Source organism: Ranitomeya variabilis, chromosome 4 (genome assembly GCF_051348905.1).
Source record: "Ranitomeya variabilis isolate aRanVar5 chromosome 4, aRanVar5.hap1, whole genome shotgun sequence".
NCBI classification, from domain to species: Eukaryota; Metazoa; Chordata; class Amphibia; order Anura; family Dendrobatidae; genus Ranitomeya; species Ranitomeya variabilis.
In genome coordinates, this window is record NC_135235.1 from 541,707,615 (window position 1) to 541,735,475 (window position 27,861).

Consider the following 27,861-nt stretch of genomic DNA (forward strand, 5'->3'; position numbering starts at 1 on the left):
CAATTTTTTTTTTTAAAAAACTTTTTTTTAACTTTTTTTATTGTGTCCTTTTTTTTGGACTTTAAGTTTCATGGCTCTGATCACTGGTATAATGCATTGCAATGCACCAGTATTTCAATGCATGATACCTGTCAGTCTAAGGGGTCACTCACAGGAGCTTATAACATGGCCGAGTGCTATGTGATGTTTTATATCAGATAGCACATAGACCAATGTTATTCCATAGGACAGCTCAGATCTGCCATTGATTTCTCATGCTGATTCGGCATAAGAAAACAATTGCAGCATGCTGCGACTGCATCCGAGAATCAGATGATGTAACCCTTTATCTATGAATGTCATATACTTTTAGGTTATTTATTATTGGTACTCCATTATTCACTATGAATTGAATTCTATATTATTTATTCTATTATTGACGAGCTTCATTTTTTATTGTGCCCTGACACTTTATTTGTTGCATTTATATATTCATACTCTTGCACTGTTTACTTTTTTAGCTATTATATTCATAGATAGGGATATCAAGAACCAAGCACTTTTTGATAATTTACAAGATCTATAGGATTTTATATTTGATTAATTATTTTGTCCTGGAAGCTGGACCACTCCTTTATTATATATTTACATCATAACTTTTGCACTATATCGCTCTACCTCCATTTATTTTATCTTGTCATATATGGTTTTAATTGATATGAGTGATCCACTTTGTTTTAAAATAAATATTTTAATATTTAATTATTGGTCCCATGCTGGATTCTTGTAGATGCTATTCTTCAGAAGAATGATAAGCCTAGGAAACCCATGAACAAATGGACTAGGAAGTGCAATTTTCCATCAGCACATGAAACTGCATAACCTGGGCTTGAGAAAAGCACTCTGACCAATAAGGGTATGTGTACACGATCAGGAATCGGTAACGCTTTGGATGCAGCGCATGTCCTCTGTGTCCAAAGCATTGCTGGCTATAGAACACAGGTGAAGCTGTGCAGATTCACCGTGTCCAATACATTTTATGGGTGAAATTTATCTTGCATCTCCGCAAGATGAATGGATGTGCTACGGTCTAGAGAGACGTGTCGCATGTCCGTCTCCGCAGGTGAGCCACGGGTGTCTCTGGACTCATAGTGGGCAAGGGATTTCTTGAAATCCCATCCACTATGCTGTAACACAGGGGTGGGGAAAGTCTAGCCCACAATATCATCTGCTGCGGCCCGCAGCCACTTTGCCCATTATTGGCCGTGGGCCCTTTAATTCTGCAGAGGTGCGCGCAGAAGGCCACTCTGTGGCCCGGCGCTGCTCCCACCACTCATTCAACTTATCGGCATCGTAGATGCCGATACAGTTGAAAGCAGTGATGGAGGAAAAAGCATCAGGCTTGTGACTCAGCAGGTGCACGATGACATCATTTAATCGTGTGCCACGCTTCTGTACCAGCAGAGGAGCCGATGAGACCAGAGGAGAGCCTGGAGCAGCGCGGAGAAGAAGAAGAAGGATTGAGTATTGTGTGAATGAGTGTGTGTATGCATTATTGTGTGTGTGAGTGCAGGGGCTTCACTATAATGTGTGTGTGTCTGCACTATACTGTATATTGGGGGAGCTAGGCCTGCAGTATACTGTGTGTTGGTGGGGAGATGCACTGTACCTTGTGTTAGGAAGAGCTGCACTGTGCTGTGTGTTGGGGGGAGCTGCACTATACTGTGTGTGGGGGAGGTGCACTATACTGTGTGCAGGGGGAGCTGCACTATACAATGTGAAGAGGGAGCTGCACTATACTGTGTGTGGAGAGGAGCTGCACGATACTGTGTGGGGAGGATCTGCACTATACTATGTGTGAGGGGAGCTGCACTATACTGTGTGAGGTAGGAGAGCTGCACTATACTGTGTGGGGGGGGAGCTGCACTATACTGTGTGTGGGGGGTGCTGCAATTTATTTAAATCTTTGAATCAATATAGAGTTTAATTTTTAAGTTAATAATTTTATACAGCCCCCAAATGATATTATAAAATTTAAAATGGCCCTTGGCAGAAAAAAGGTTACCCACCCCTGCTGTAACATCTGGACATTGCAGGTTGGATGCTGAAGAAATATGCAGCGTCCAACCCGCAGCATTTCTTGATCATGTGCACATAACCGAATGTGGGCGAGGCTGAAGCTGTCCGCCTTCTTATATTGATTGTTATTTTGGTAGCCAGTTTTCACTCTCAAGTAGTGCCTGGTCACTGTTATCATCACTATCATCATCAGTCTTCCCTTCTTATTTGGCATCAATAGTTTGTGAACCATAATCGATACCTTACCACCTCAATTGTACTGCCTTTTGGAGTGTATTAAGCCTTGATGGTTGATAATAAATCACCATTATTTTTTAAGAATGCAGTCTCCGCCTTCATTTTTTGACAAATTAAGTTTTTGGATGTCAACAGGGGGGAATTCCTTCTGTAGTACTCCGTGCAGCATTGGGAAGCCTACGGAGGACTGAAAACATAAAAAAACCTCTGCTTTTGTTTCTTTACTTATACTCACTGCATCCTTTATGGAACAAATATCAGATAGCTTTGCAGATGGATACTGTTAAATTCTGCCAGATATATCATCCAAAGATCTGATCTTATTTTGAGAAGAGATTAGTTCTTCAAAAGCGTCTGGTTCAACAGAATTTACATTACTAATGATAATGACTAATTCTTCTAGTGATTGAAGCATATATTTCTGGTTCTTCGGCTATTAACTATTACATCAAAATTTTCCAAAGCAGGTTCTTTTTTTTAGTAGTGGCATTTTTGCCACTAACTCACATGGTTAGAGAGCGTGATCACATGAGGAATTGAACAATGACCCTTTCTCATGTTCTGCCACAATGTTAACCACAGAAGGTACCATCTAAATTTGTAAGGACATGCACATAGTGTCATTGCTACAAGATTAAATGGCCATCTTCAAATCCAGTTTGCTGTTTTCATGTTTATTAAAATGCATGGTCAGTCATATTTAGTTTAGATTACAGACCTAGGTAGGTAAATACTTAGTTAGCCAAGTGAAGGAAATGCTGATCATTCTCGTGGACTTATAGACAGTGATAGAATGATGTACCTGATCTCAAAAATATGAGGGATAATTTTTGGACATTTTTTTTAAATTTAATTAGCATAAGTCTGTTTGTGCTCTGTGTTATTAAACTAGTTGTTGATTACCACCGATCACCATCCGCTCACATTGTGAGGGCACTTTGACATTTCTATGTTTGCACTTGTTTTGGAAAACTTGAATCTGGTTCCGTACAGTCGTAGGAGATCCAAGTGTTACACGTCTTTTCCAGGCAGCTAAATGTTTAGCAGTACTTGCAATTCATGGGGAATCGATTAGCTGCAAATTAAAATTTCTGGATAATTTCGATTAAGCTGGTGAATTCAAATTTCAAAAGTTTCAATTATCTTCAATTATACAGTGATACAAGTAAATCCTTAAGAATTCTTCCCATTTCTTCATAGATCGAACCGAGTAAAAAATATTAGACTTTTGAACGTTTTAAATTATTAAAATAATCCAATATCACACATCTATTAGTGGCAAAAGTATATGAATTAGCAGATGTAATTTGAAGATGAAATTTAGTCTTGTGTTTTCAATCAGTGTTGACAATCAGGTGTGAGTGGGTAACCTGTTTTTATTTTAATATTTAAAATGAACCTGGCACTCAAATGTATAATGCACATGATGATAATGAATTTATTTACATGACATGCAATCCAATGTATCACTGTGATGATGTTTTTAATCATCATTATTATTATTATTATTATTATTATTTATTATTATTATAGCGCCATTTATTCCAAAGCGCTTTACATGTGAGGAGGGGCATACATAATAAAAACAAGTACAATAATCTTGAACAATACAAGTCACAACTGGTACAGGAGGAGAGAGGACCCTGCCCATGAGGGTTCACAATTTACAAGGGATGGGTGAGAATACAGTAGGCGAAGGTAGAGCTGGTCGTGCAGCGGTTTGGTCGATCGGTGGTTACTGCAGTTTGTAGGTCTTCAGGTTCTTTTTAGCGTAAGTATGCATAGATGGGAAAGCCATTTTTTAGGCTTTACCAGGGACTGCAATCTATTTCATAGCAAAATAATTCAACTAATTCTGAAGTAAAGGAGTCAACACCTTTTGGCATTATGAGTACAAGCTTAGAAATCAGTTAGGGTCCAATGGCTAGGATACCATCGATTGCCATAAAGGGCCACTTTTATTCCCATTGGAGTCGTATTACACATGGTTGAGGTTGACCACCTCCATGCAGTCTCTATTGGATTGCCGCGCACAGCAGCCCTACTGCTATTTCAGCAGCCTCATAGAGAATACATGGAGCTTTGATGAGCATGCGCATATCTGATGAGAATAAAAGTGGCAAGTTCTGGACATCAGTGAGGGTTGACCATTCCTGCAGATAGATGATAACTTCCTTTTTCTCGACAACCCAATTAATCACACAATTTAAATAACTTTTTGGCAACATGGAACATACATTTAGGTTGAACATGAGCAATCAATGTCTTGAGAAGGCTTTATATACAGTGGGAGTCAACTTTGGTTGATTGCCAAGAGTCGTCAACTGCTGCCATAAAAGGAGGCAACACAGATCATGGCGGATTAACCTTCTAAAACTTTGATTATGACAATTTAAAACCTTTTAAGCTGCGATAAATAGCAACACCTGCAAGCTACAGGGCTCGATTCAGCAAGCAAATCTTTGCCAGTTTTCTGGCATGAAACTACTTGAAATGTGTGTGCATAGCGTAGTGAGCAAAATGATTACAATTATGTATTAATGTTTTCACACCAGTGTCATACAGCTCAGGCAAAGGTTTAAAAAGTGGGAGGAGCTCAGTACTGAGGGGGCGTGACTATGCAGAACCATGAAATTTATTATAATTAAAGGGAACCTGTCACCAGAAAAAACTATCAGCCTGCAGATATGGGGATCGGCTGCAGGTCAATAGCATCACCAACTCACCCAGCGCCCACACTTTTCCAAACACTGCAGGGAGAAAATCAACTATATTCCCTCCCTCCGCACAACAGTCTTATGGTTTCAGTCATGAGGGTGGAGCCAGTTCAGTCATCGCTCTGAGTATACCGAAAGTGCGCTGTAACTGCACCCCCAGCACTGATTGACACTCACTCTGCACTAGGGTCAGCTGTCAGTCAGCGCCGGAGGCGCAGTTCCAGCCACCGCTCTGACTGGAAGCCAAACACTGCTGGGAGGATAAAGTTAATTTTTCCCCTGCAGCACTTGACCAAGTGTGGGCACAGGGCAAGCCAGCAACGCCACCAACCTGCAGATTAAAGAAACTTGATTCCAGCTCACCCAGTTGCTCTATGCTCATCCACCTGGGGCTCAGACACCGGCCTCGCCCTGGCCTCGCATCAAGGAAAATAGAAAAAATTGGAGTCCGGCTCAACAGTACTGGATTTTCCTTTTCTTTTTCTTTTTCAAAAGAAAATATAGTGCATACAAAAGAAAAATTTACATGGTCGACATGACCCAGTCGACGCTTATCGACTGCACTTAACAGTCTTACTCATGACTCAATCATGTCGACCATGTAAATTTTTCTTTTGTATGCAGTATATTTTCTTTTGAAAAAGAAAAGGAAAATCCAGTCCTGTTAAGCCGGACTCCAATTTTTTTCTATTAACCTGCAGACTAACCCCAAATCTGCAGCCCAACAGTGTTTTTTCTAGTGACAGATTCCCTTTAAGACCAAAAAAAATAGTGTAAATTACAACAGAAAAGTACTTCAGTCCCCGACTTGAGTACATCTCTTAAAATAGTGCACATCAACTGCGCAAATTTTATTATGAGGTACACGTCCCTTTCTCCAGCGCACATTTAATCAAAACTGGTGTATAAAATGCCAGTCTTGATGAATCTGAGCAATAGACTTTGTGGTTTAGAAAGTGATGTCATCTCCTACATTTATAAAGCATTTGTCTTATTTTTACTAAATGACTGTAAATTTGAGTGTAGATTTATCAATATGTTCTCTAATTCAATCTCGTTTCTGAAATCATTCATTTAAGCAAGGTACTCATAAGCGCATAGCTGCCCCTGGCAGGCTCTTTAAATCATCACTCTAGGTGATTGGCAGGTCTTAATTTTGCACGTACTGCCCCTCATCAGTGTGGAGTAGGAATCTGGCTATTAGGAGCAGTGCCTAGTAAAAGGCTGTAAAGGAACAGATGATTGGCCTCGGGGAGACCAAAACATCCAACACCGGAGACACCATCACGTGTAGGCACTGCTCCTAATAGCCAGATTCCTACTCCACACTGATGAGGGGCAAACACCCCGAAACAGCTGTCTGTGGATGGATACCATGCTTGGCATAGGTGGTTTTCCTGTATTGGATGTTTTCCTTTATTGGATGCTGCCCTTCCCGTGGTTGTTCCTTCCCGGGGAAAGGTCTGGCTATTCACTGCTTGCATTGAGAAACACGTGATGGTGTCTCTGCAGCTATCCTACATGCATTTGCATATTTCCCATAAGGGATGGGGGCAGTGTTCTGGATCACTGCATTGAGAAACACGTGATGGTGTCTCCACGGTGTTGGATGTTTTGGTCTCCCCGAGGCCAATCATCTGTTCCTTTACAAACCTGGTAAGGTGACGTCCTCTGAATTCTATACGGCTGTCTTTTTGGCGAAGTATGGTTGGATGTGGCTGTGACTATTGCAAAAGCCATAGCCTCTGGTTTCTTAGCTGAACTTGAAGATTTACATTAAGTTGGGGCTGGTCCCCTAACTACGACCTGGTCCCTCCACCCAACTACGTTCAGCGTGGATGCGGGCCCCACGGGTGGCTTCTGCACTTCCCTTGCCCCTAGGACCCCTTCTATCCTCCCGAGAGTTTCCTTCTGTCTCTCCCTCTCAATTCTCTCCTCAGCCATGTTCTTCACTCCTTCTCCTTTGGTCTCCCAGAACCAACTGCTCCTGCACACTGTCTTTGCAATCTCTCTCTAGCTGCCTCTGACAGGGCGCTCCTTCTCAGCATGTCTGCTCCATTCCTTCTCCTCCCTCCTGCTTTTTCCTACCTACCCCACCCACTCCCACCAGCCAGTCCTTTCCAGCCTGGAATGAGGCCTTTTTCCCTAAGGGTACGCCCAGGTGCCCTGACTGAACTGGTGTGTGTTGGATGTGAGTGTTAGAGTCCTGAGTAGTGCCCCCTCCTTACCTATTAAAAACAAATATCCATTGCCACTAACCCTGGAATTCTTTTAATGTCTTGGAGGTGCCAGAATCTTCATCAAGCTGCATCTGAGAGGAGCCCACAACCTAACCCTATACACCATGTAGATGAGTGGAAGACTGGTTCTAACACACGGGATGGCCATTATGAGTCCCGAGTTATGCCATTTGGGCTCCATAATGTCCCACCAGTCTTCCAAGAATTCATGAATAACATCTACCGAGACTTCCTTTATTATTGCATGGTGATTTATCTAGATGATATCCTGGTCTTCTCTCCAGATCTGCCCTCTTATAGGAGGAACGTTTGTCAAGGTTTGGAGAGACTTAGGGAGAATGAAAAAATGAGTCTTTGAACAATCTTCTCTGCCTTTCCTATGATATACAGTTGAAACCAGAAGGTTACATACACTATGTAAAATACACATATGCATGTTTTTCTCAATAACTGGGATGAAATCAGAATAAACCTTTCCCGCTTTAGGTCACTTAGGATTACCATAATTATTAATATTTGCCAAATGCCAGAATAATGAGAGAGAGAGAATTTTTAAGGCATTTTTATTACTTACTGCAAAGTCAAACGTTTACATACGCTAAGATTACTATGACTTTAAGCAATTCTAGACTGCCCATATGATGATGTCGTGTTTGGAAGCTTCTGATAGTTTTTTAGGTAACTTCTGATTTAATTAGAGACACACATGTGGATGGATTTTAATGCATACCTGGAACACACTGCTTCTTTGTGTAGTAACATGGGAAAGTCTCAAGAAATCAGCCAAGATATCAGGAAGAGAATTGTGGACTTGCACAAGTCTAGCTAATCCTTGGGTACAATTTCAAGATACCCGAAGGTGCCTCATTCATTCCCTGTACAAACAATTATACGCAACTACAAACAAGATAGGAATATCCAGCCATCATTCCACTCAGGAAGGAGATGGTTTCTGTGTCCCAGAGATGAACGTGCTTTGGTCCGACATGTACATATCAACCCAAGGACAAAAGCAAAAGACCTTGTGAAAATAATGGCAGAAGCTGGTAAGATATTGTCAATATCTACAGTGAAATGAGCACTGTATCAACATGGGCTGAAAGGCCAATCTGCCAGGAAGAAGACATTACTCCAAATGAAACTTGAAAAAGCTGGATTAATGTTTGCAAATGCACACATTAACAAAGACCTTAATTTTTGGAGACATGTCCTGTGGTCTGCTGAAACTAAAATCGAAACTTTTTGGGCAGGAGGGACTGGTGCACTCCACAAAATAGATTGCATCATGAGAAAAGAAGATTGTGGCAGTGCTGAAGCAACACCTCAAGACATCTGCCAGGAAGTTAATGCTTGGACTGAAAGAGGTCTTCCAAATGGTCAATAACCTGAAGCATATTGCTAAAATGGTATCAAAGTGGCTTAAGGATCAAAAAGTCAATGTTTTGGAGTGGTCATCACAAAGCCCTGATCTCAATCCTATTGAAAATTTATGGGCAAAGCTGAAAAGACAGGTGCGAGCAAGGTGACCTACAAACCTGGATCAGTTACACCAGTTTTATCAGGAGGAATGAGCCCAAATTCCGACCAACTATTGTGAGAAGCTTTTGGAAGGATATCTCAAATGTTTGACCCAAGTCATTCAGTTTAAGGGCAATGGTACCAAATACTAATGACTGAACTTTTGACTTTGCAGTAAGTAAAAAAAAATGCCTTAAAACATTCTCTCATTATTCTTGCATTTGGCAAATATTTATAATTATGGTAATCTTAATTGACCTAAAATGGGAAAGGTTTATTCTGATTTCATGTCAGGTATTGAGAAAAACATGCATATGTGTCTTTATATATAGTGTATGTAAATTTCTGGTTTCAACTGTATCATCTTGGACACAGGTTTGAGGATGGATCCAGAGAAGTTGTCTTCCATTCTCAAATGGCCGCATCCTGCTGGTGTTAAGGTAGTCCAGCGATTCCTAGGACTCCTTAACTGTTACCGACAATTTGTTCTCCATTTCTCATCTTGAACCACCCTATTTCAGTAATGATCCATAAGGGCGCCGATCCAAAGGTGTGGACTCCGGAATCTGAGAACACATTTCTCTCACTGAAACAGGACTTCTCCTCTGCTCCAGTGCTGCATAGACCAGAAGTTAACAAATAATACTTTCTGAAAGTAGATGCTTCTCCCTCCATTGACAGGGGTAGTTCTCAAGCTGAAGTCTTCCTCCCATTGAATGGTCACATGTATTTTTTTTCCAAAGCCTTCCCTGCTACTGAATGCAACTACTCTCGATTGGTGTCCAAGAGTTATTGGCAATCAAGATGGCTCTAGAAGAGTGGTGACATTACCTTCTCGAAAGTACAGTCCATCCGGTCGTCGTATACACCGACCATAAGAACCTGGTTTACCTACAGTCTGCACAAAGACTGAATCTGCACCAGGTTAGGCTGGTTTCACATTGCATTTTTTGCCGCTGCGTTTTAGCGCAAAAAAACGCATGCGTTTTTTTTCCTATATTTAACATTAAAAATGCATGCAGTTTTTTTTGTATGCATTTTGCCGCGTTTGACGACGCATGCATCTTTTCTATGCTTGCGTTTGGTTGCAGAAATGCAACATGTAGTAATTTCTAGAGGTGTTTTTTTGCGGCCAAAAAACGTATTGCTTTCTATGTAAACGCATGCGTTTTTACACACATGCGTTTGGTTGCGTTTTAAACGCATGCGTTTCAATAGAAAAAAACAAGAATACACACTGATAAGCCACCCCCCAGCATCAAGGTGATAAAGGGATCCAAACCCTAACCCTACCCCTAACCCTGATAAGCCACCCCCCACCATCAAGGTGATAAAGGGATCCAAACTCTAACCCTAACCCTAACCCTAGGGATAAGGGTTGAGCGACTTTTCCTTTTTTGAGGTCGAGTCGGGTTTCGCAAAACCCGACTTTCTCAAAAGTCGAGTCGAGTGAAATCGGCCGATCTTCTTGAAAAGTCGAAGTTGGGGGATCAGCCGAAACACGAAACCCAATGCAAGTCAATGGGAAATCTATATATTTTTATATTTACTTCAGCGCGATATATGTTATGACCTGGTGGTTAAAAGGCCACACTGATATGACCTGGTGGCTAAAACGCAACATGGGACGAGCTCTGAGGAGGTGGTATCTCTACTGACCGCAATCCCTAATCCTAACAACAACACTAGTAATAGCCGAGGGATGTTCCTGACTCTCCCTAGACACCTCTTCACAGCCTAAGAATTAACTACCCCTAAAGAAGGAAACAGAAAGCTATCTTGCCTCAGAGAAAACCCCCAAAGGAAAGATAGCCCCCCACAAATATTGACTGTGAGTGAAGAGGGAAATGACATACACAGAAATTAAATCAGTTTTCAGCAAAGGAGGCCAATACTAAACTTGATAGACAGAGATAAAGGATACTGTGCGGTCAGTATTAAAAACTACAAAAATCCACGCAGAGTTTACAAAAATGAACTCCACACTGACTCACGGTGTGGAGGGGCAAATCTGCTTCCCAGAGCTTCCAGCTAGCCTGAATATGACATAGTGGCAAGCTGGACAAAAAGAGACATATTTGCAAAACAATAAGTCCAAAGCAAATGGACAGACAAAAACTAGCAGAAACTTATCTTTTGCTGACAAGGACAGGCCATATGAGAAATCCAAGGAGAGAACAAAATCCAACCTAAGACATTGACAGCTGGCATGAACTAAAGCCCAGAGCAGGTTTAAATAACAAACCCAGGCAAGGCGATCAGTGATGGCAGCTGCTACAGCTACCTAACGGAGCAGCAGTTCCACTCGAAACCACCAGAGGGAGCCCAAGGGCAGAACCCACAAAAATACCACTAGCAACCACAGGAGGGAGCTCCAGAATGGAATTCACAACAGATATAGCAGAAAAGCCAGTAATTCAATTGCCAGCTTTTCATTTCTCCTGCCTAAACCCGACATGATATGAGACATGGTTTACTGTTATGATCCTAGTGGCAAGGATCGCAAGTAAGACTAGCTAAGTAACTAAACCGACGACCAGCTCTGGGGAAGTGGTATCTGGATTGACCGCAACCTGATCCTATCCGCAAACAACTATAGGCAGCCGTGGAACGTTACCTGAAAATCCTAGACGTCACTTCACGGCCTGAGAAACTACCTATTCCTAGAGGAAAAGTAAAGTCCTTACTTGCCTCAGAGAAATGACCCCAAAGATATAGAAAAGCCCCCCACAAATATTAACGGTGAGTTAAGGGGAAAGCACAAACGCAGAGATGAAATAGATTTAGCAAATGAGGCCTGCTAACACTAGATAGCAGAAAATAGGAAGGGAGCTGTGCGGTCAATAGAAAACCCTAAGCAAAATATCCACGCAGAGATTGCTCGAGCCCCCGCACCAACTAACGGTGCGGGGGAAGCAACTCCGTACCCCAGAGCTTACCAGCAGAAAGAACTCACATATTAGCAAGCTGGACTAAACTCATCATACACTGAAATCATATTGCAGACTGATGAGCAAAAAATAATCAAACAGAAACTTAGCTTCTCCAGAAGAGACTGAAAACGAAGATAATCAGGGGAGATCAGAATAGCACTGAATACATCGACAGCCGGCAACAAGTGGAGGTGAAGCAGAGCTAAATAGGAAACTCCCTAGTGCATAACGAGGCAGCTGATTCAGCCAAAGATCCGCAGGATAACAAACAAAGCCACCAGGGGGAGCCCAAAAACAAAACTCACACAATACCACCTGTGACCACAAGAGGGAGCCCGAAAACAGAGCCCACAACAGTTTACATACAGTAAACCATGTCATATCCCTCTTTTTTTTGCATATTCCACACTACTAATGTTAGTAGTGTGTATGTGCAAAATTTCGGCGCTGTAGATATTAAATTTAAGGGTTAAATCGCGGAAAAAATTGGCGTGGGCTCCCGCGCAATTTTCTCTGCCAGAGTGGTAAAGCCAGTGACTGAGGGCAGATATTAATAGCCTAGAGAGGGACCATGGTTATTGGCCCCCCTTGGCTACAAACATCTGCCCCCAGCCACCCCAGAAAAGGCACATCTGGAAGATGCGCCTATTCTGGCACTGGGCCACTCTTCCCACTCCTGTGTAGCGGTGGGATATGGGGTAATGAAGGGTTAATGTCACCTTGCTATTGTAAGGTGACATTAAGCCAGATTAATAATGAAGAGGCGTCAATTATGACACCTATCCATTATTAATCCAATTGTATGAAAGGGTTAAAAAAACACACACATGATTAAAAAGTAATTTAATGAAATAAACACACAGGTTGTTTTAATATTTTATTGCTCTCTCAATCCACCTGAAGACCCTCGCTCGGTAACAAAGGAAAAATAATAAACCAACAATATACATACCTCCCGATGATCTGTCACGTCCCACGATGTAAATCCATCTGAAGGGGTTAAAATATTTTACAGGCAGGAGCTCTGCTAATGCAGCTGTGCTCGTGCCTGTCAAACCCCGGTGAATGAAGGTAATGTAGGTAAATGACCTGTAGTTACCTTCATTCGCAGTGATGCGCCCCCTGCTGGATGTCCCTCGAACGTGGGAAAATATTCAGAAAAGTTACCAGGCTCGAGGTCATATGAGGACATCCAGCAGTGGGCGCATTACCGCGACTGAAAGTAACTACAGGTCATTGACCTACATTACCTTCATTCCCCGGGGTTTTACAGGCACGAGCATTATAGCAGAGCTCCTGCCTGTAAAATATTTTAACCCCTTCAGATGGATTTACATCGTGGGACGTTACAGATCTACGGAAGGTATGTATATTGTTGGTTTATTATTTTTAATTTGTTACAGAACGAGGGTCTTCAGGTGGATTGAGAGAGCAATAAAATATTAAAACAACCTGTGTGTTTATTTCATTAAAATACTTTGCAATATTGTGTGTGTGTTTTTTTTAACCCTTTCATACAATTGGATTAATAATGGATAGGTGTCATAATTGACGCCCCTCCATTATTAATCTGGCTTAATGTCACCTTACAATAGCAAGGTGACATTAACCCTTCATTACCCCATATCCCACCGCTACACGGGAGTGGGAAGAGAGTGGCCAAGTGCCAGAATAGGCGTATCTTCCAGATGTGCCTTTTCTGGGGTGGCTGGGGGCAGATGTTTGCAGCCAGGGGGGAGGGGGGGGGCAATAACCATGGACCCTCTCTAGGCTATTAATATCTGCCCTCAGTCACTGGCTTTACCACTCTGGCGGAGAAAATTGCGCGGGAGCCCACGCCAATTTTTTCCGAGATTTAACCCTTAAATTTAATAGCTACAGCGCCGAAATTTTGCACATACACACTACTAACATTAGTAGTGTGGAATATGCAACAAAAAGGGGGATATGACATGGTTTACTGTATGTAAACCATGTCTCATATCATGTCGGGTTTAGGCAGGAAAAATGAAAAGCCGGCAATTGAATTACCGGCTTTTCTGCTGTATCGCGCTGAAGTAAATATAAATATATATATATATGTGTGTGTGTCTCAATGACACGATATATGAAACGAAACCTGACTTTGGAGCGAAGATCGCCGACCCGATCCCACAGTGAGATCGGGTCGGGTTTCACGAAACCCGACTTTGCCAAAAGTCGGTGACTTTTGAAATTGGCCGATCTGTTTCGCTCAACCCTACTAGGGATTCTAACCCTAACCCTACCCCTAACCCTACCCCTAACCCTAGGGATCCTAACCCTAACCCTAACCCTAGCTATTTCTATTTATAGTGGGTTTTCTTGTTGATTTTGATGATTGGCAGCTGTCACACACTTCTCAGCATGGGTTTCAAAAACACAAACGCAGGAAAAAACGCATGTAAACGTGGCAAAACGCAGCGTTTTTTTACAGCATGCAAAAACGCATGCGTCTAAAAAACGCAGCGTTTGCACGCGTTTACATGCGTTTTTTCACCACCTGCGTTTGCGTTTTTAAACGCAAATGTGAAACTAGCCTTAGGTGGTTGCTGTTTTTTTTGCCTGTTTTGACTTTGTCCTGCATTTTCAGATGGCTGAAAGGAAAGTCAAGGTAGATGCGCTTTCTAGGTCCTTCCTACCCACTGGCCAAGAGGAGGAACCACAACTTATCATTGAGGCTTCCAAGATGGCTACTGTGGCTCCAGTCAACTTGTCTCAGATTCCTGCAGGGAAAAGTTTAGTATCAGAATCAGATAAGAGGCAAGTTCTACTGTGGGGATAGTTTTCAAAGGAGACTAGTTATGCCTGGCAGAGAAAGACTTTGCAACTCACTTCATGTCATTATTGTTGATCTACCATTCAAAAAGATATCATGTAACTTGCTTCTGCCTATCCTTCCAGTGTACGTAACAAGACACCCAGGCAACTCCCATCAGGGCGACTTCTACCACTTCCTGTGCCTTCAGCTCCTTGGCTGCACATCACCATGGACTTTATTATGGACCTACCTGTGTCCTCTGGATGCTCCGTCATCTGGGTAGTGGTGGATCGCTTCTCGAAAGTGGCTCACTTTACTCCATCACCTGGTCTTCCATCTGCTTCAGAGCTTGCCGAGAGGTTTATTGAGCACATCTTCCCCCTTCATGGGATTCCTCTTCACATCATATCTGACAGGGTAGTCCAATTCACTTACATATTCTGGAAAGCTATGTGCAAACACGTGGTCTTGAACTTCTCTTCTGCATATCTCTCACAATCCAACGGCCAGGTGGAGAGAATCAATAAGGCTTTATCTAATTGCCTGTGGCATTTCACGAATGAACACCATGATGACTGGGTCAAGCTTTTGCCTTGGACAGAGTTCTCCTATAATAATCATGTAAGTGAGTCTTCTGCAAAGCCCCATTCTTCATTGCCTTTGATCAACAGCCTGGTATTCCTCTTTCGCTGTTAGCAGCTTCTGGCGTACCTTCAGCCGATGCTCTTATTACAGATTTCTCCAAGAACTGGGAGGACACCAAAGTAACTTTTAAGAAATCATCTGAAGAGCATTTGGACAAGAGACACTTGGACCCAGCATGCTTTCGGCCTGGGGATAAGGTGTGGCACTCTCCCAAGTACATCTGTTTCAAGATTCAAGATTCCATCCTTCAAATTTGTTCCTCACTTTATTGGTCCTTTCAAGGTCATCAAGCAAATTAATATGCTTTGTTTTACAAATTGAAGCTGCCAGCCTTGTTACGTATGCCTAATTCCTTCCACGTATTGCTGCTCAAACCGGTCATCTTGAGTTTCTTCTTCAATGATCCTGGTGCCACGCCTGCTCTATTGGAATGTTGTGGAGTGACCTGAATGAAGAAGATCATGGGAGAAAACTCAACACCATAACAGAGTTGAAGTTGTTTTGTGGGAGTAATGGGGCTAAAATTCCTCTAAGCCAATTTTCAGGACTAATGAACACTTACCAGAAAGCTTTAGATGTTGGTTTTGCTACCCAAAGGATCACACCAGATACTGAAAGCAAAGGTTCACATACTTTTGCTACTCACATACATGTGACATTGTATCATTTTCCTCATAAAAAATTACTAAGTCTAATATTTTGTTTACTCCTTTGTTTGATTTGGTTTTCTTTATTTACTTTTAGAATTTGTGTGAAAATATTATGTAGTCCAATTTATGCAAAAATATGAAAAATTCTGAAGTGTTCAAAAACTTTTAAGCACCACAGTATGTGTTTGTTTTTTGGACAACCCTAGATTTAAAGGGAACCTGTCACCTGAATTTGGCGGGACCAGTTTTGGGTCATATGGGCGGGGTTTTCGGGTGTTTGATTCACCCTTTCCTTACCCGCTGGCTGCATGCTTGCTGCAATATTGGATTGAAGTTCATTCTCTGTCCTCCGGAGTACACGCCTGCACAAGGCAATATTGCCTTGCACTGGCGTGTACTCCGGAGGACAGAGAATGAACTTCAATCCAATATTGCAGCCAGCGGGTAAGGAAAGGGTGAATCAAACACCCGAAAACCCCGCCCATATGACCCAAAACCGGTCCCGCCAAATTCAGGTGACAGGTTCCCTTTAAATGTAAACTTGGTAGTAATAAGTTGATCATCATGGATTTAGCAACTGAAACCCCCTGTGGGCAACTGTTATTATGAAATGCTTTAAATCCTCTTTCCGCTGCTACTGCAGATGAAGTGTAGTACTACATGGAATGCATTTTAATAAAAGAGAGACTATGTAATACATAATTGCTCTGTAAGTCCACCAAAGAGGGCGATTCTCTTTGCTGCTCCTCCACATTTAGGCTGAAAGTAACAGACTATTCACATCAGCCCCTAATTAAAGATCGTTCTATAATAGGTCTACTTTATTTCCAGAACAGTGGCACTCTTGTCTACAGGCTGTGTCTGGAATTGCATCTCATTGCCATTCAGAGAGTACCTATCACAAGGCCAAAAGTAACTAGTTTTTGTTCATATTTTTATTCCTATGGCTTACCTGAATATTCAGTTCTTTACATTAATATGCAGCATACAGTTCCAGGGATATGGGCCTTTTGCACTCAGCATGACACTTTATGTTGCTGACAGGATAATAATGGAAAATGGCCTAAAGACACTCCTTCAGAGAATCTGTAAAAACAAAATCTTCTTTATAAAGACCATAAAAAAGTAGAGCTAAATAAATAGGTCCACATCTATGGCACCATATTGTGAATTAAAAAAAAAAATAATAAAAAAATTGCTCAGGGGTGGAACAAGAATACGGTATATTTGGTGCAAAAACTGACTTTGAGCTTTTGTCGGGTCCTCCTTAAATCAAATGTAAAGCTTTTCTGTTCACAGAAAGAAAAATTAGTGACCTGGTCACAATCACCACCAAGACATTTCTGCGCTATGACAAACTGCGGGCAATGATAAATAGCATACGACAGTATTATCCTGACATGAAGGTTATCGTGGCTGATGACAGTGAAAAACCAGAGAAGATTGATGACCCCAACGTAGAACAATATATTATGCCATTCGCAAAGGTTCGTTACACATATACAGTATCCATAAGGCTGACAGTTATATTTCCAGTAATATACAGTACAGGATCAACATTAGGTTTCCTACCTGCTAGTAAATCAATGATACAGCTGTTAATTACACTTGGAAGCCAGTAACAAAAATATTTTTTTTAACAGTAATAGGTGGGTATGTTTTTTTTTCAAATACAATGTTTGCAGTCAGGTTACAACGTTTTATTCAAATTGATTTCAATTTATTTGAAAGGCAACCATGAACATCGGTAGTGTTAGGATTTGATCAAGTGTGGGATTGAAAGGCCAGAGAGAGAAAACTGCCAACTATCCTGTGAATAGAAAACAGAAAAGTATACTCAGTTGGTGCATAGTAGTGTTTGATGCTGTATAAATTTTTGATGCCTTCTGTCACAACAGTATACATTGGTATACAGTATATCCCATCCATCCCAGATCCATCAACTGGTGAACTGTCTTCGGAACTCAGGGCTATGTCCCAACTTCAGATCAGAACTAGTCATCTGCAGCCCAGTGGCATCTCCATCTCTCCTGGTCATGCAGGCTCGGACACTGCTGTGATTGTTCAGCTCCTCCTTCTCAGACTCAGGACCTTGGGGGAGTGGGCAACATCTGTCTGTCCTCTGTACAGCATTGCATACATCCATTTTCTGCTGTTCTTAAAGTATGGTCTTCTCTAGGAGGATTTGAGCTCACAACCCTGTCATGATCTCTGCAGGCAGAGATCATAGCAAGCCTATAGAGGGACAAGCTCTCGGAAGATGGAACTATACTGACCATGAACTAAGCCTGCCGCGCAACTAGAAATAGCCAGGTAGCATTTCCTATTTATAGCTAGATGCCCAGCTCTGGCCTAAGACCTAAATAGCTAGCAGAGGGAAATATAAGACCTGGCTCACCTCTAGAGAAATATTCCAAAGAAGACAGTAGCCCCCCACATATAATGACGGTGAGTTCAGATGAAACAACAAACGCAGCAGGAAAATAGTCTTAGCAAATTTGAGGTCCGCTTACTAGATAGCAGAAGACAGATAGTATACTTTCATGGTCAGCAGAAAAACACTAACAAAACACCATCCAGAGATTACCTTAAACTCTGGCATTAACTCATAACGCCAGAGTAGCAATCCCTGATCAACGAGAGCTTTCCAGACACAGTAACAAAACTTCAGCTGTGAACTGGAACAAATAGGCAAAACAAAACATGGACAAAAGTCCAACTTATCTAGTAGTTGTCTAGAAGCAGGAACAAGCACTGAGAGGCATCAGATAACATTGTTGACCGGCAAGAAACCACCAGAGAAATGAGCTTAAATAGCGACACCCACTACTGATGGAACCAGGTGAAACAGGAAAGAGGATGACAAGTCCAATTCCACAAGCGGCCACCGGGGGAGCCCAGAATCCAAATTCACAACAGTACCCCCCCCTCAAGGAGGGGGCACCGAACCCTCACCAGATCCACCAGGGCGACCAGGATGAGCCCTATGGAAGGCACGAACAAGATCAGAAGCATGAACATCAGATGCATTGACCCAAGAATTATCCTCCTGGCCGTAACCCTTCCAGTTGACCAGATACTGGAGTTTCCGTCTGGAAACACGAGAGTCCAAAATTTTCTCCACAACGTACTCCAACTCACCCTCAACCAACACCGGAGCAGGAGGCTCCACTGAAGGTACAACAGGTACCTCATACCTGCGCAATAACGACCGATGAAAAACGTTATGAATGGAAAAGGACGCAGGGAGGTCCAAACGGAAAGAAACAGGATTAAGAATCTCCAATATTCTATAAGGGCCGATGAACCGAGGTTTAAACTTAGGAGAAGAGACCCTCATAGGGACAAAACGAGAAGACAACCACACTAAATCTCCAACACAAAGCCGAGAACCAACACGACGATGACGGTTGGCAAAACGCTGAGTCTTCTCCTGGGACAACTTCAAATTGTCCATAACCTGCCCCCAGATGTGATGCAATCTCTCCACCACCGCATCCACTCCAGGACAATCCGAGGATTCCACCTGACCGGAGGAAAATCGAGGGTGAAACCCCGAATTACAGAAAAACGGGGACACCAAGGTGGAAGAACTGGCCCGATTATTGAGGGCGAACTCTGCCAATGGCAAAAAAGCAACCCAATCATCCTGGTCAGCAGAGACAAAACACCTCAGATATGTCTCAAGGGTCTGATTAGTCCGCTCGGTCTGGCCATTAGTCTGAGGGTGAAAAGCAGATGAAAAAGACAAATCTATGCCCATCCTAGCACAAAATGCCCGCCAAAATCTAGACACAAATTGGGTACCTCTGTCAGAAACAATATTCTCAGGAATACCGTGCAATCGGACAACATTCTGAAAAAACAGAGGAACCAACTCAGAAGAAGAAGGCAACTTGGGCAGAGGAACCAAATGGACCATTTTAGAGAAACGGTCACAGACCACCCAGATGACAGACATCTTCTGGGAAACAGGCAGATCTGAAATAAAATCCATCGAGATGTGTGTCCAAGGCCTCTTAGGAATAGGCAAGGGCAACAGCAGTCCGCTAGCCCGAGAACTACAAGACTTGGCCCGAGCACAAACGTCACATGACTGCACAAAGACTCGCACATCTCGTGACAGGGAAGGCCACCAGAAGGATCTTGCCACCAAATCCCTGGTACCAAAAATTCCGGGATGACCTGCCAATGCAGAAGAATGTACCTCAGAGATGACTCTGCTGGTCCAATCATCCGGAACAAACAGTCTATCAGGCGGACAACGATCCGGTCTATCCGCCTGAAACTCTTGCAAGGACCGCCGCAGATCAGGAGAAACGGCCGACAAAATTACTCCCTCCCTAAGGATACCTGTGGGTTCAGAATTACCAGGAGAGTCCGGGTCAAAACTCCTAGAAAGGGCATCTGCCTTAACATTCTTAGAACCCGGTAGGTATGACACCACAAAATTAAAGCGGGAAAAAAATAAAGACCAGCGCGCCTGTCTAGGATTCAGGCGTCTGGCAGTCTCAAGATAAATCAAATTTTTGTGGTCAGTCAATACCACCACCTGATGCCTAGCCCCCTCGAGCCAATGGCGCCACTCCTCAAACGCCCACTTCATGGCCAAAAGCTCCCGATTCCCAACATCATAATTCCGCTCTGCGGGCGAAAATTTGCGAGAAAAGAAGGCACAAGGCCTAATAACGGAGCAGTCGGAACCTTTCTGCGACAACACTGCCCCAGCTCCGATCTCCGAAGCGTCAACCTCAACCTGAAAAGGCAGATTCACATCAGGCTGACGCAACACAGGGGCAGAGGCAAAACGGCGCTTAAGCTCCTGAAAGGCCTCTACAGCATGAGGGGACCAATTAGCAACATCAGCGCCTTGTCTGGTCAAATCAGTCAGTGGTTTAACGACATCCGAAAAACCAGCAATAAATCGGCGGTAAAAGTTGGCAAAGCCCAAAAATCTCTGAAGACCCTTAAGAGAGGAGGGCTGAGTCCAGTCACAAATAGCTTGCACCTTGACGGGATCCATCTCAATGGAAGAGGGAGAAAAAATATACCCCAAAAAGGAAATTTTCTGGACCCCAAAAACGCACTTAGACCCCTTCACACATAAAGAATTAGACCGCAGAACCTGAAAAACTCTCCTGACCTGCTGGACATGAGAGTCCCAGTCATCAGAAAAAATCAGAATATCATCCAGATATATTATCATAAATTTATCCAGAAAATCGCGGAAAATATCATGCATAAAAGACTGGAAAACTGAAGGGGCATTAGAAAGACCAAAAGGCATGACCAAATACTCAAAGTGGCCCTCGGGCGTATTAAATGCGGTCTTCCACTCATCCCCCTGCCTGATCCGCACCAAATTATACGCCCCACGAAGATCAATTTTAGAGAACCACTTAGCACCCTCTATACGAGCAAACAAATCAGTAAGCAATGGCAATGGGTATTGATACTTAACAGTGATCTTATTCAGAAGCCGATAATCAATACATGGTCTCAAAGAGCCGTCTTTTTTTGAGACAAAGAAAAACCCAGCTCCCAAGGGAGAAGAAGATGGACGAATATGTCCCTTTTCCAAAGACTCCTTTATATATTCCCGCATAGCAGCATGTTCCGGCACAGACAAATTAAACAAACGACCCTTTGGATATTTACAACCCGGTATCAAATCTATGGCACAATCGCACTCACGGTGCGGAGGTAACGACCCAAGCTTGGGTTCGTCAAAGACGTCTTGATAATCAGAGAGGAACTCAGGGACTTCAGAGGGAATGGACGACGAAATAGAAACCAAAGGTACGTCCCCATGAATACCCTTACATCCCCAGCTCAACACAGACATTGCTCTCCAGTCCAAGACTGGGTTGTGAGACTGCAACCATGGCAATCCCAGTACCAAATCGTCATGTAAATTATACAGCACCAGGAAACGAATAATCTCCTGGTGATCCGGATTGATACGCATGGTTACTTGTGTCCAGTATTGTGGTTTATTATTAGCCAATGGGGTGGAGTCAATCCCCTTCAGAGGAATAAGAGTCTCCAAAGGCTCTAAATCAAAACCACAACGATTGGCAAAGGACCAATCCATAAGACTCAGAGCGGCGCCAGAGTCAACATAGGCGTCCGTGGCAATGGATGACAAAGAGCAAATCAGGGTTACAGACAAAATAAACTTAGACTGAATGGTGCCAATGGAAACAGACTTATCAAGCTTCTTTGTACGCCTAGAGCATGCTGATATAACATGAGTAGAATCCCCACAATAGAAACACAATCCATTCTTCCGTCTAAAATTCTGTCGCTCGCTCCTGGACAGAATTCTATCACACTGCATACTTTCTGGCGTCTTTTCCATAGACACCGCCAGATGGTGCACCGGTTTGCGCTCCCGCAGACGCCTATCAATCTGAATAGCCATTGTCATGGACTCATTCAGACCTGCAGGCAAAGGAAACCCCACCATAACATCCTTAACGGCATCAGAGAGACCTTCTCTGAAAGTTGCCGCCAAGGCGCACTCATTCCACTGAGTAAGCACAGACCATTTACGGAATTTTTGGCAGAAAACTTCAGCTTCGTCTTGCCCCTGAGATAGTGCCATCAAAGTTTTTTCTGCCTGAAGTTCCAAATGAGGTTCCTCATAAAGCAAGCCCAAGGCCAGAAAAAACGCATCCACATCGCGTAACGCAGGATCCCCTGCTGGCAATGAGAAGGCCCAATCTTGAGGGTCACCCCTGAGCAAGGAAATCACAATCCTAACCTGCTGAGCAGGGTCTCCAGCTGAACGAGACTTCAGGGACAAATAAAGCTTACAATTATTTCGGAAATTCTGGAAGCTAGCTCTATTCCCTGTGAAGAACTCCGGCAAAGGAATTCTCGGTTCAGATACCGGAGCATGTACCACAAAATCTTGTAAATTTTGTACTTTCGTGATGAGATTATTCAAACCCGCAGTTACACTCTGGAGATCCATTATTATCAGGTGCACACAGAGCATACAGAGATTAGGAGGAGAGAGAGAAAAAAGACTGCAGCAAGGCAGACTGGAGGAAAAAAAAAAAAAAAAAAAAAAAAAAATTCCAGCAGACTTCTTATAACTCTCCTTTCTCAACCTGGGTCTTTAACACTTTATTGGCCGGTCAAACTGTCATGATCTCTGCAGGCAGAGATCATAGCAAGCCTATAGAGGGACAAGCTCTCGGAAGATGGAACTATACTGACCATGAACTAAGCCTGCCGCGCAACTAGAAATAGCCAGGTAGCATTTCCTATTTATAGCTAGATGCCCAGCTCTGGCCTAAGACCTAAATAGCTAGCAGAGGGAAATATAAGACCTGGCTCACCTCTAGAGAAATATTCCAAAGAAGACAGTAGCCCCCCACATATAATGACGGTGAGTTCAGATGAAACAACAAACGCAGCAGGAAAATAGTCTTAGCAAATTTGAGGTCCGCTTACTAGATAGCAGAAGACAGATAGTATACTTTCATGGTCAGCAGAAAAACACTAACAAAACACCATCCAGAGATTACCTTAAACTCTGGCATTAACTCATAACGCCAGAGTAGCAATCCCTGATCAACGAGAGCTTTCCAGACACAGTAACAAAACTTCAGCTGTGAACTGGAACAAATAGGCAAAACAAAACATGGACAAAAGTCCAACTTATCTAGTAGTTGTCTAGAAGCAGGAACAAGCACTGAGAGGCATCAGATAACATTGTTGACCGGCAAGAAACCACCAGAGAAATGAGCTTAAATAGCGACACCCACTACTGATGGAACCAGGTGAAACAGGAAAGAGGATGACAAGTCCAATTCCACAAGCGGCCACCGGGGGAGCCCAGAATCCAAATTCACAACACAACCCTTTACATGTTAGGCAGCAACTTTACCTATGAGTAATAGGGTGGGAAAATGTTCTCTTCTTACATTTCTAAATGATGCAGCTTATGTTGATAGGCATATTGTGAGCTCAAATCTTGGAGAAGACCAGACTTCAAGAAAAGCAGTAAATGGATGTACCATATGTAATGTTTTACAGATGGCAAACAGATCTCACCCCAAAGTATGTTATGTTGTACAATGTGTGTGTACATATTACACACACACGGGTATTGATCTAAAAATACACCTTGGAAATTATTTAAAAAATTGTGAAAACACAAAATAAAGTGCCCCAACCCTCTAAAAAAAAGAAGAAAAATATGATTATCCCCTTGACTCTGAAGCAAATTTTCATTTTTACGCCTGCATTTTTTCCTCCTCTTTTTCCAAGAGATGTAATTTTTTCTGTTGAGGGCTTGGTTTTTGCAAGACAAGTTGTAGTTGTGAATGACACATTCTGTTTTTTCATACACTGTACTGAAGAAAAGGAAAAAAATCCAAGTGCGATGAATGGTGAAAAATATGCAATTCCAAGTTGTTTTTTGGGATTTATTTTTACTGTATTTATGGTATGGTAAAAATGACCTAAAAAAAACATGATTTTCAAGGTCAGTTCAATTCCGACAATACTAAACTTGCATAGGTTATTTCTTATTTATTTATCTTATTTAAATAAAATCAGAAGTTAGTAAAAGTAAAAATGTGTTGGTTATCGTTGCCATTTTCCCTGAGAGTCATTATGATAGGCTTGTTTTTTGTTTTGTGAGCTGACGATTTTCTTTGCTGCAAAATTTAGGGTGTTTAGAACTTTTGTTTGCTCTTTATTTCATTCATCAAAGAGGTGTGGATGCATTTTGATTGTCTTCTTTTTGCAACAGTTACCATATAGTTAATTTTATATTTTGATAACCTGGACTTCTACAGTCACATTACCAAATTAATGGGGGGGTTTTATATTTATTTGGGTCTGATTCATCAAAGCTTTCACACCAGAATTCTTAACTCTAGTTTCTGTTGTGCAATGAGACGGGTGGGGGGGGTGCCACAGTCTGTCTTATTCATGACGTGTTGTAGCATTCCCTATGCTAGAAATATCACTCTAGTACCTGACTAGAGTGAAATTTCTGGTGCAGCATATGAAGTTGATCGCCACTCATCAGACACACCTCTTTATAAATAATGATCATCTCACTCGAACAACGCTGGTGTTGATGTTTTCGGGTCTTTATTTTTAAGGGGGGGGAGGGGTTAATTATAATTTTTATAAGTAACTTCATGTGCCTTGTTATAAATGGAGCCCTAGTAATGTCATGTCAGTAGTGCATGTAACCACTTCAGCCAATCGCTGAGCTCAACATCCGAGGGCAAAGAGGAGCGCTGAGCAGATGCCCTGAGTATAAACATTTGAAAGAATGTAGGGTGAAAATATAGGAATCTTGACTGAAAGTTGAAAAAGCTCATTATAGTCAATTGGAACAGTTAGGCTCTGCTAGTTCGTGTATAATGATGAATCTGTCCTCAACCTACATTCCGTTGCTCTTTTCCTATAATGGGACATCACAGCGGAATTGATTAGGATCCGTGTAATCACAGCCTTTAAAGGAAGAATAAACTTGGCACTCAAATTGATGAAAGATGAGGAAATTTTATTTTATTTTGCATCCAGACAAAAAACAGAAGAAATAACTTTCGGTCTCACATTGGACCTTCATCAGAGTATCTTGCTGGATGCTGGGTGGGGAATCAGAATTCAGTTCAGCATGTCCATTATAGCTAATCACTATCGTTGTGACCAAGTGACGTCCTCCTGTCCTGCACCCGGGACCTCCACACACGCAGCACTTTGAAGCAGCGACCATAGTCACCCCACATTGATGCGCTGCACATAATCTGATCTACATATACAGCAACCAGCACTTGGTCACAACGATAGTGATTACCTATAATGGACATGCTGAAATGAATTCTGATTCCCCACGCAGCATCCAGCAAGATACTCTGATGAAGGTCCAATGTGAGACCCAAAACGTTCAGTTATTTCTTCTGTTTTTTGTCTGGATGCAAAATAAATGAAACTTCCTCATCTTTCATCAATTTGAGTGCCAGGTTTATTTTTTCTTAGACTACGGGTTGGATACCCTACTTGAGCACCATCCACAAGTCATTTTTGTTGAGTGCCTTGGTGTTTTCTACTTCACAGCCTTTAAAGGGTTATTCATTACTTTATAACATTTTTGGTTTGTGGCCAGGGGAGAATAAAATGGTAAATGGGTATGGCTAGGGGGCATTATTAAGGGCAGGGCCTAAAATATTGGCACATTATGCTCTTTGGATAGTCTACATCTTTGTCTTCTTTAAAAGTTGAGAGGTATGCATTTGTATACTGCTTTACTGGTCTATATAATATAAGTAGTTAACTTTTGTGCTATTTAAAATGTTGCAAAATGTCAGTCTATGGACTAGAAATTGGCATCTCTGGTCTTCTGTTAATACAATTACAGCTTTTAACAATCACCTGATACCCACCCACGGGTAAAACTGGTCACTCACTCCTTCATTCTGATAGTTTTGTAATGCAAAATATATTGTACTCAAACGGCACTGGTATGTTAACACTAAAAACTTTATAATAGAAATCAGCATGGGCTAAAAATCACATTTCTTGATAAATATTGTTATTGCTTGATCCACAGATATACAGATACCATAATTTACTAAGTTTTTACATAGTTATATTACTGGACTTATAAATTGTGAATGAAATGTGATAATATATCAATGTTTATTTAATGTAGGGATGGTTTGCAGGCAGGAATCTTGCTGTGTCTCAGGTGACAACAAAATATTTCCTTTGGGTGGATGATGACTTCCTTTTCACAAATGACACTAAAATTGAAAAGTTTGTGGATGTGTTGGAGGCGACTGACCTGGATCTGGTAAGATGTTCAAGAAACTCTTCTAATGTATTCTCTTAATTGTTTCTTCTCTCAGATGATCCAAAGTTACAAATATTTTTATCCCAACTTGAAGAACATCCAGAACTTTTTCTGGGGAAATTCCCCAAACTTTCAAAGGCACCACATTATAATGTTTATTTGCATTGCATTTACCCTTCTTGTGGTCAGTTATGGAGGGACACTCCTGAGGAATTCTTACCTAAAAAAAAATCTAGTCAGAATGCTGAAACTCAGGACTCGCATCATATGATTTGCAAGGCAACATGCAAAAAATAGGCTTGGTATTTGATCTCACATAACTCTCCTTTACCCAAAAACATACATATTTTTGTTGAACCACAAGATCTATTGCTGACACCTCTAATACAACTAAGGTTCATATCTTCTGTCCTTACTAGTGATGAGCGAATATACTCATTACTCGAGATTTCCCGAGCATGCTCGGGGGTCCTCCGAGTATTTTTTAGTGCTCGGAGATTGTTTTCAGCACCGCAGCTGAATGATTTACATCTGTTAGCCAGCTTGATTACATGTGGGGATTCCTTAGCAGCCAGGCAACCCCCACTTGTACTTATGCTGACTAACAGATGTAAATCATACAGCTGCGGCACAGAAAACTAAATCTCCGAGTACTTACAAATATTCGGAGGTCACCCGAGCATGCTCGGGAAATCTTGAGTAACGAGTATATTCGCTCATCACTAGTCGTTAGCAGTCAATTGCATTTTAATAGGGATCACTGCTTCCTTTGAAATTTAAAGAGGTTGTCCACTACTTTTACATCAGTTGTTATCAGTGTTGGCAGCGGCTACCATCTGGAAATGTTCACTTGCCGAGCTGCTCTGTCTACTTGTAGTGGCCACCGCAGGGTACTACACTTCCGCCTTTTATTGTTTTGAATAGGAGATTGATGTGCAGCACCAAGCCCCGGCCACTACAAGTAGAAGGAGCAGCTCGGCAAGTGAGTACTTCCTGCTGGTGCCATTACCAATAACAGCTCATCAGCGGGGGTGCCAGTTGCTGGACTACAGCCAATCAGACATTGATAAAGGATAGATCATCAATGCAAAAGTAGTGTAAAATCTCTTTAAATTTACCAAGTTTCGCAATAATTCATAGTTTATTGATTCCCCACAAATCAAAATTACTGCTAATCCTTTAATTGCTTAGAAAAGATTTGTAACACTCCAAAGGTCTCCTAGAACTACAGTATATCGAGCCACTGCTTGAGCTCT

The 27,861-nt window shown here is 42.1% G+C and overlaps 1 protein-coding gene across 2 annotated transcripts in view; it reads left to right on the top strand.

The window, feature by feature from the left end:
* B4GALNT2 (beta-1,4-N-acetyl-galactosaminyltransferase 2 (SID blood group)) overlaps positions 1-27,861 on the top strand; it is a 300,997-nt gene that overhangs the window by 206,033 nt on the left and 67,103 nt on the right. For both annotated transcript variants that reach the window (XM_077252490.1, XM_077252489.1), the window contains exons 7-8: positions 17,077-17,264; positions 26,465-26,605. In XM_077252490.1, the coding sequence (XP_077108605.1) occupies positions 17,077-17,264; positions 26,465-26,605 (329 nt within the window). The remainder of the gene's footprint in view (positions 1-17,076; positions 17,265-26,464; positions 26,606-27,861) is intronic.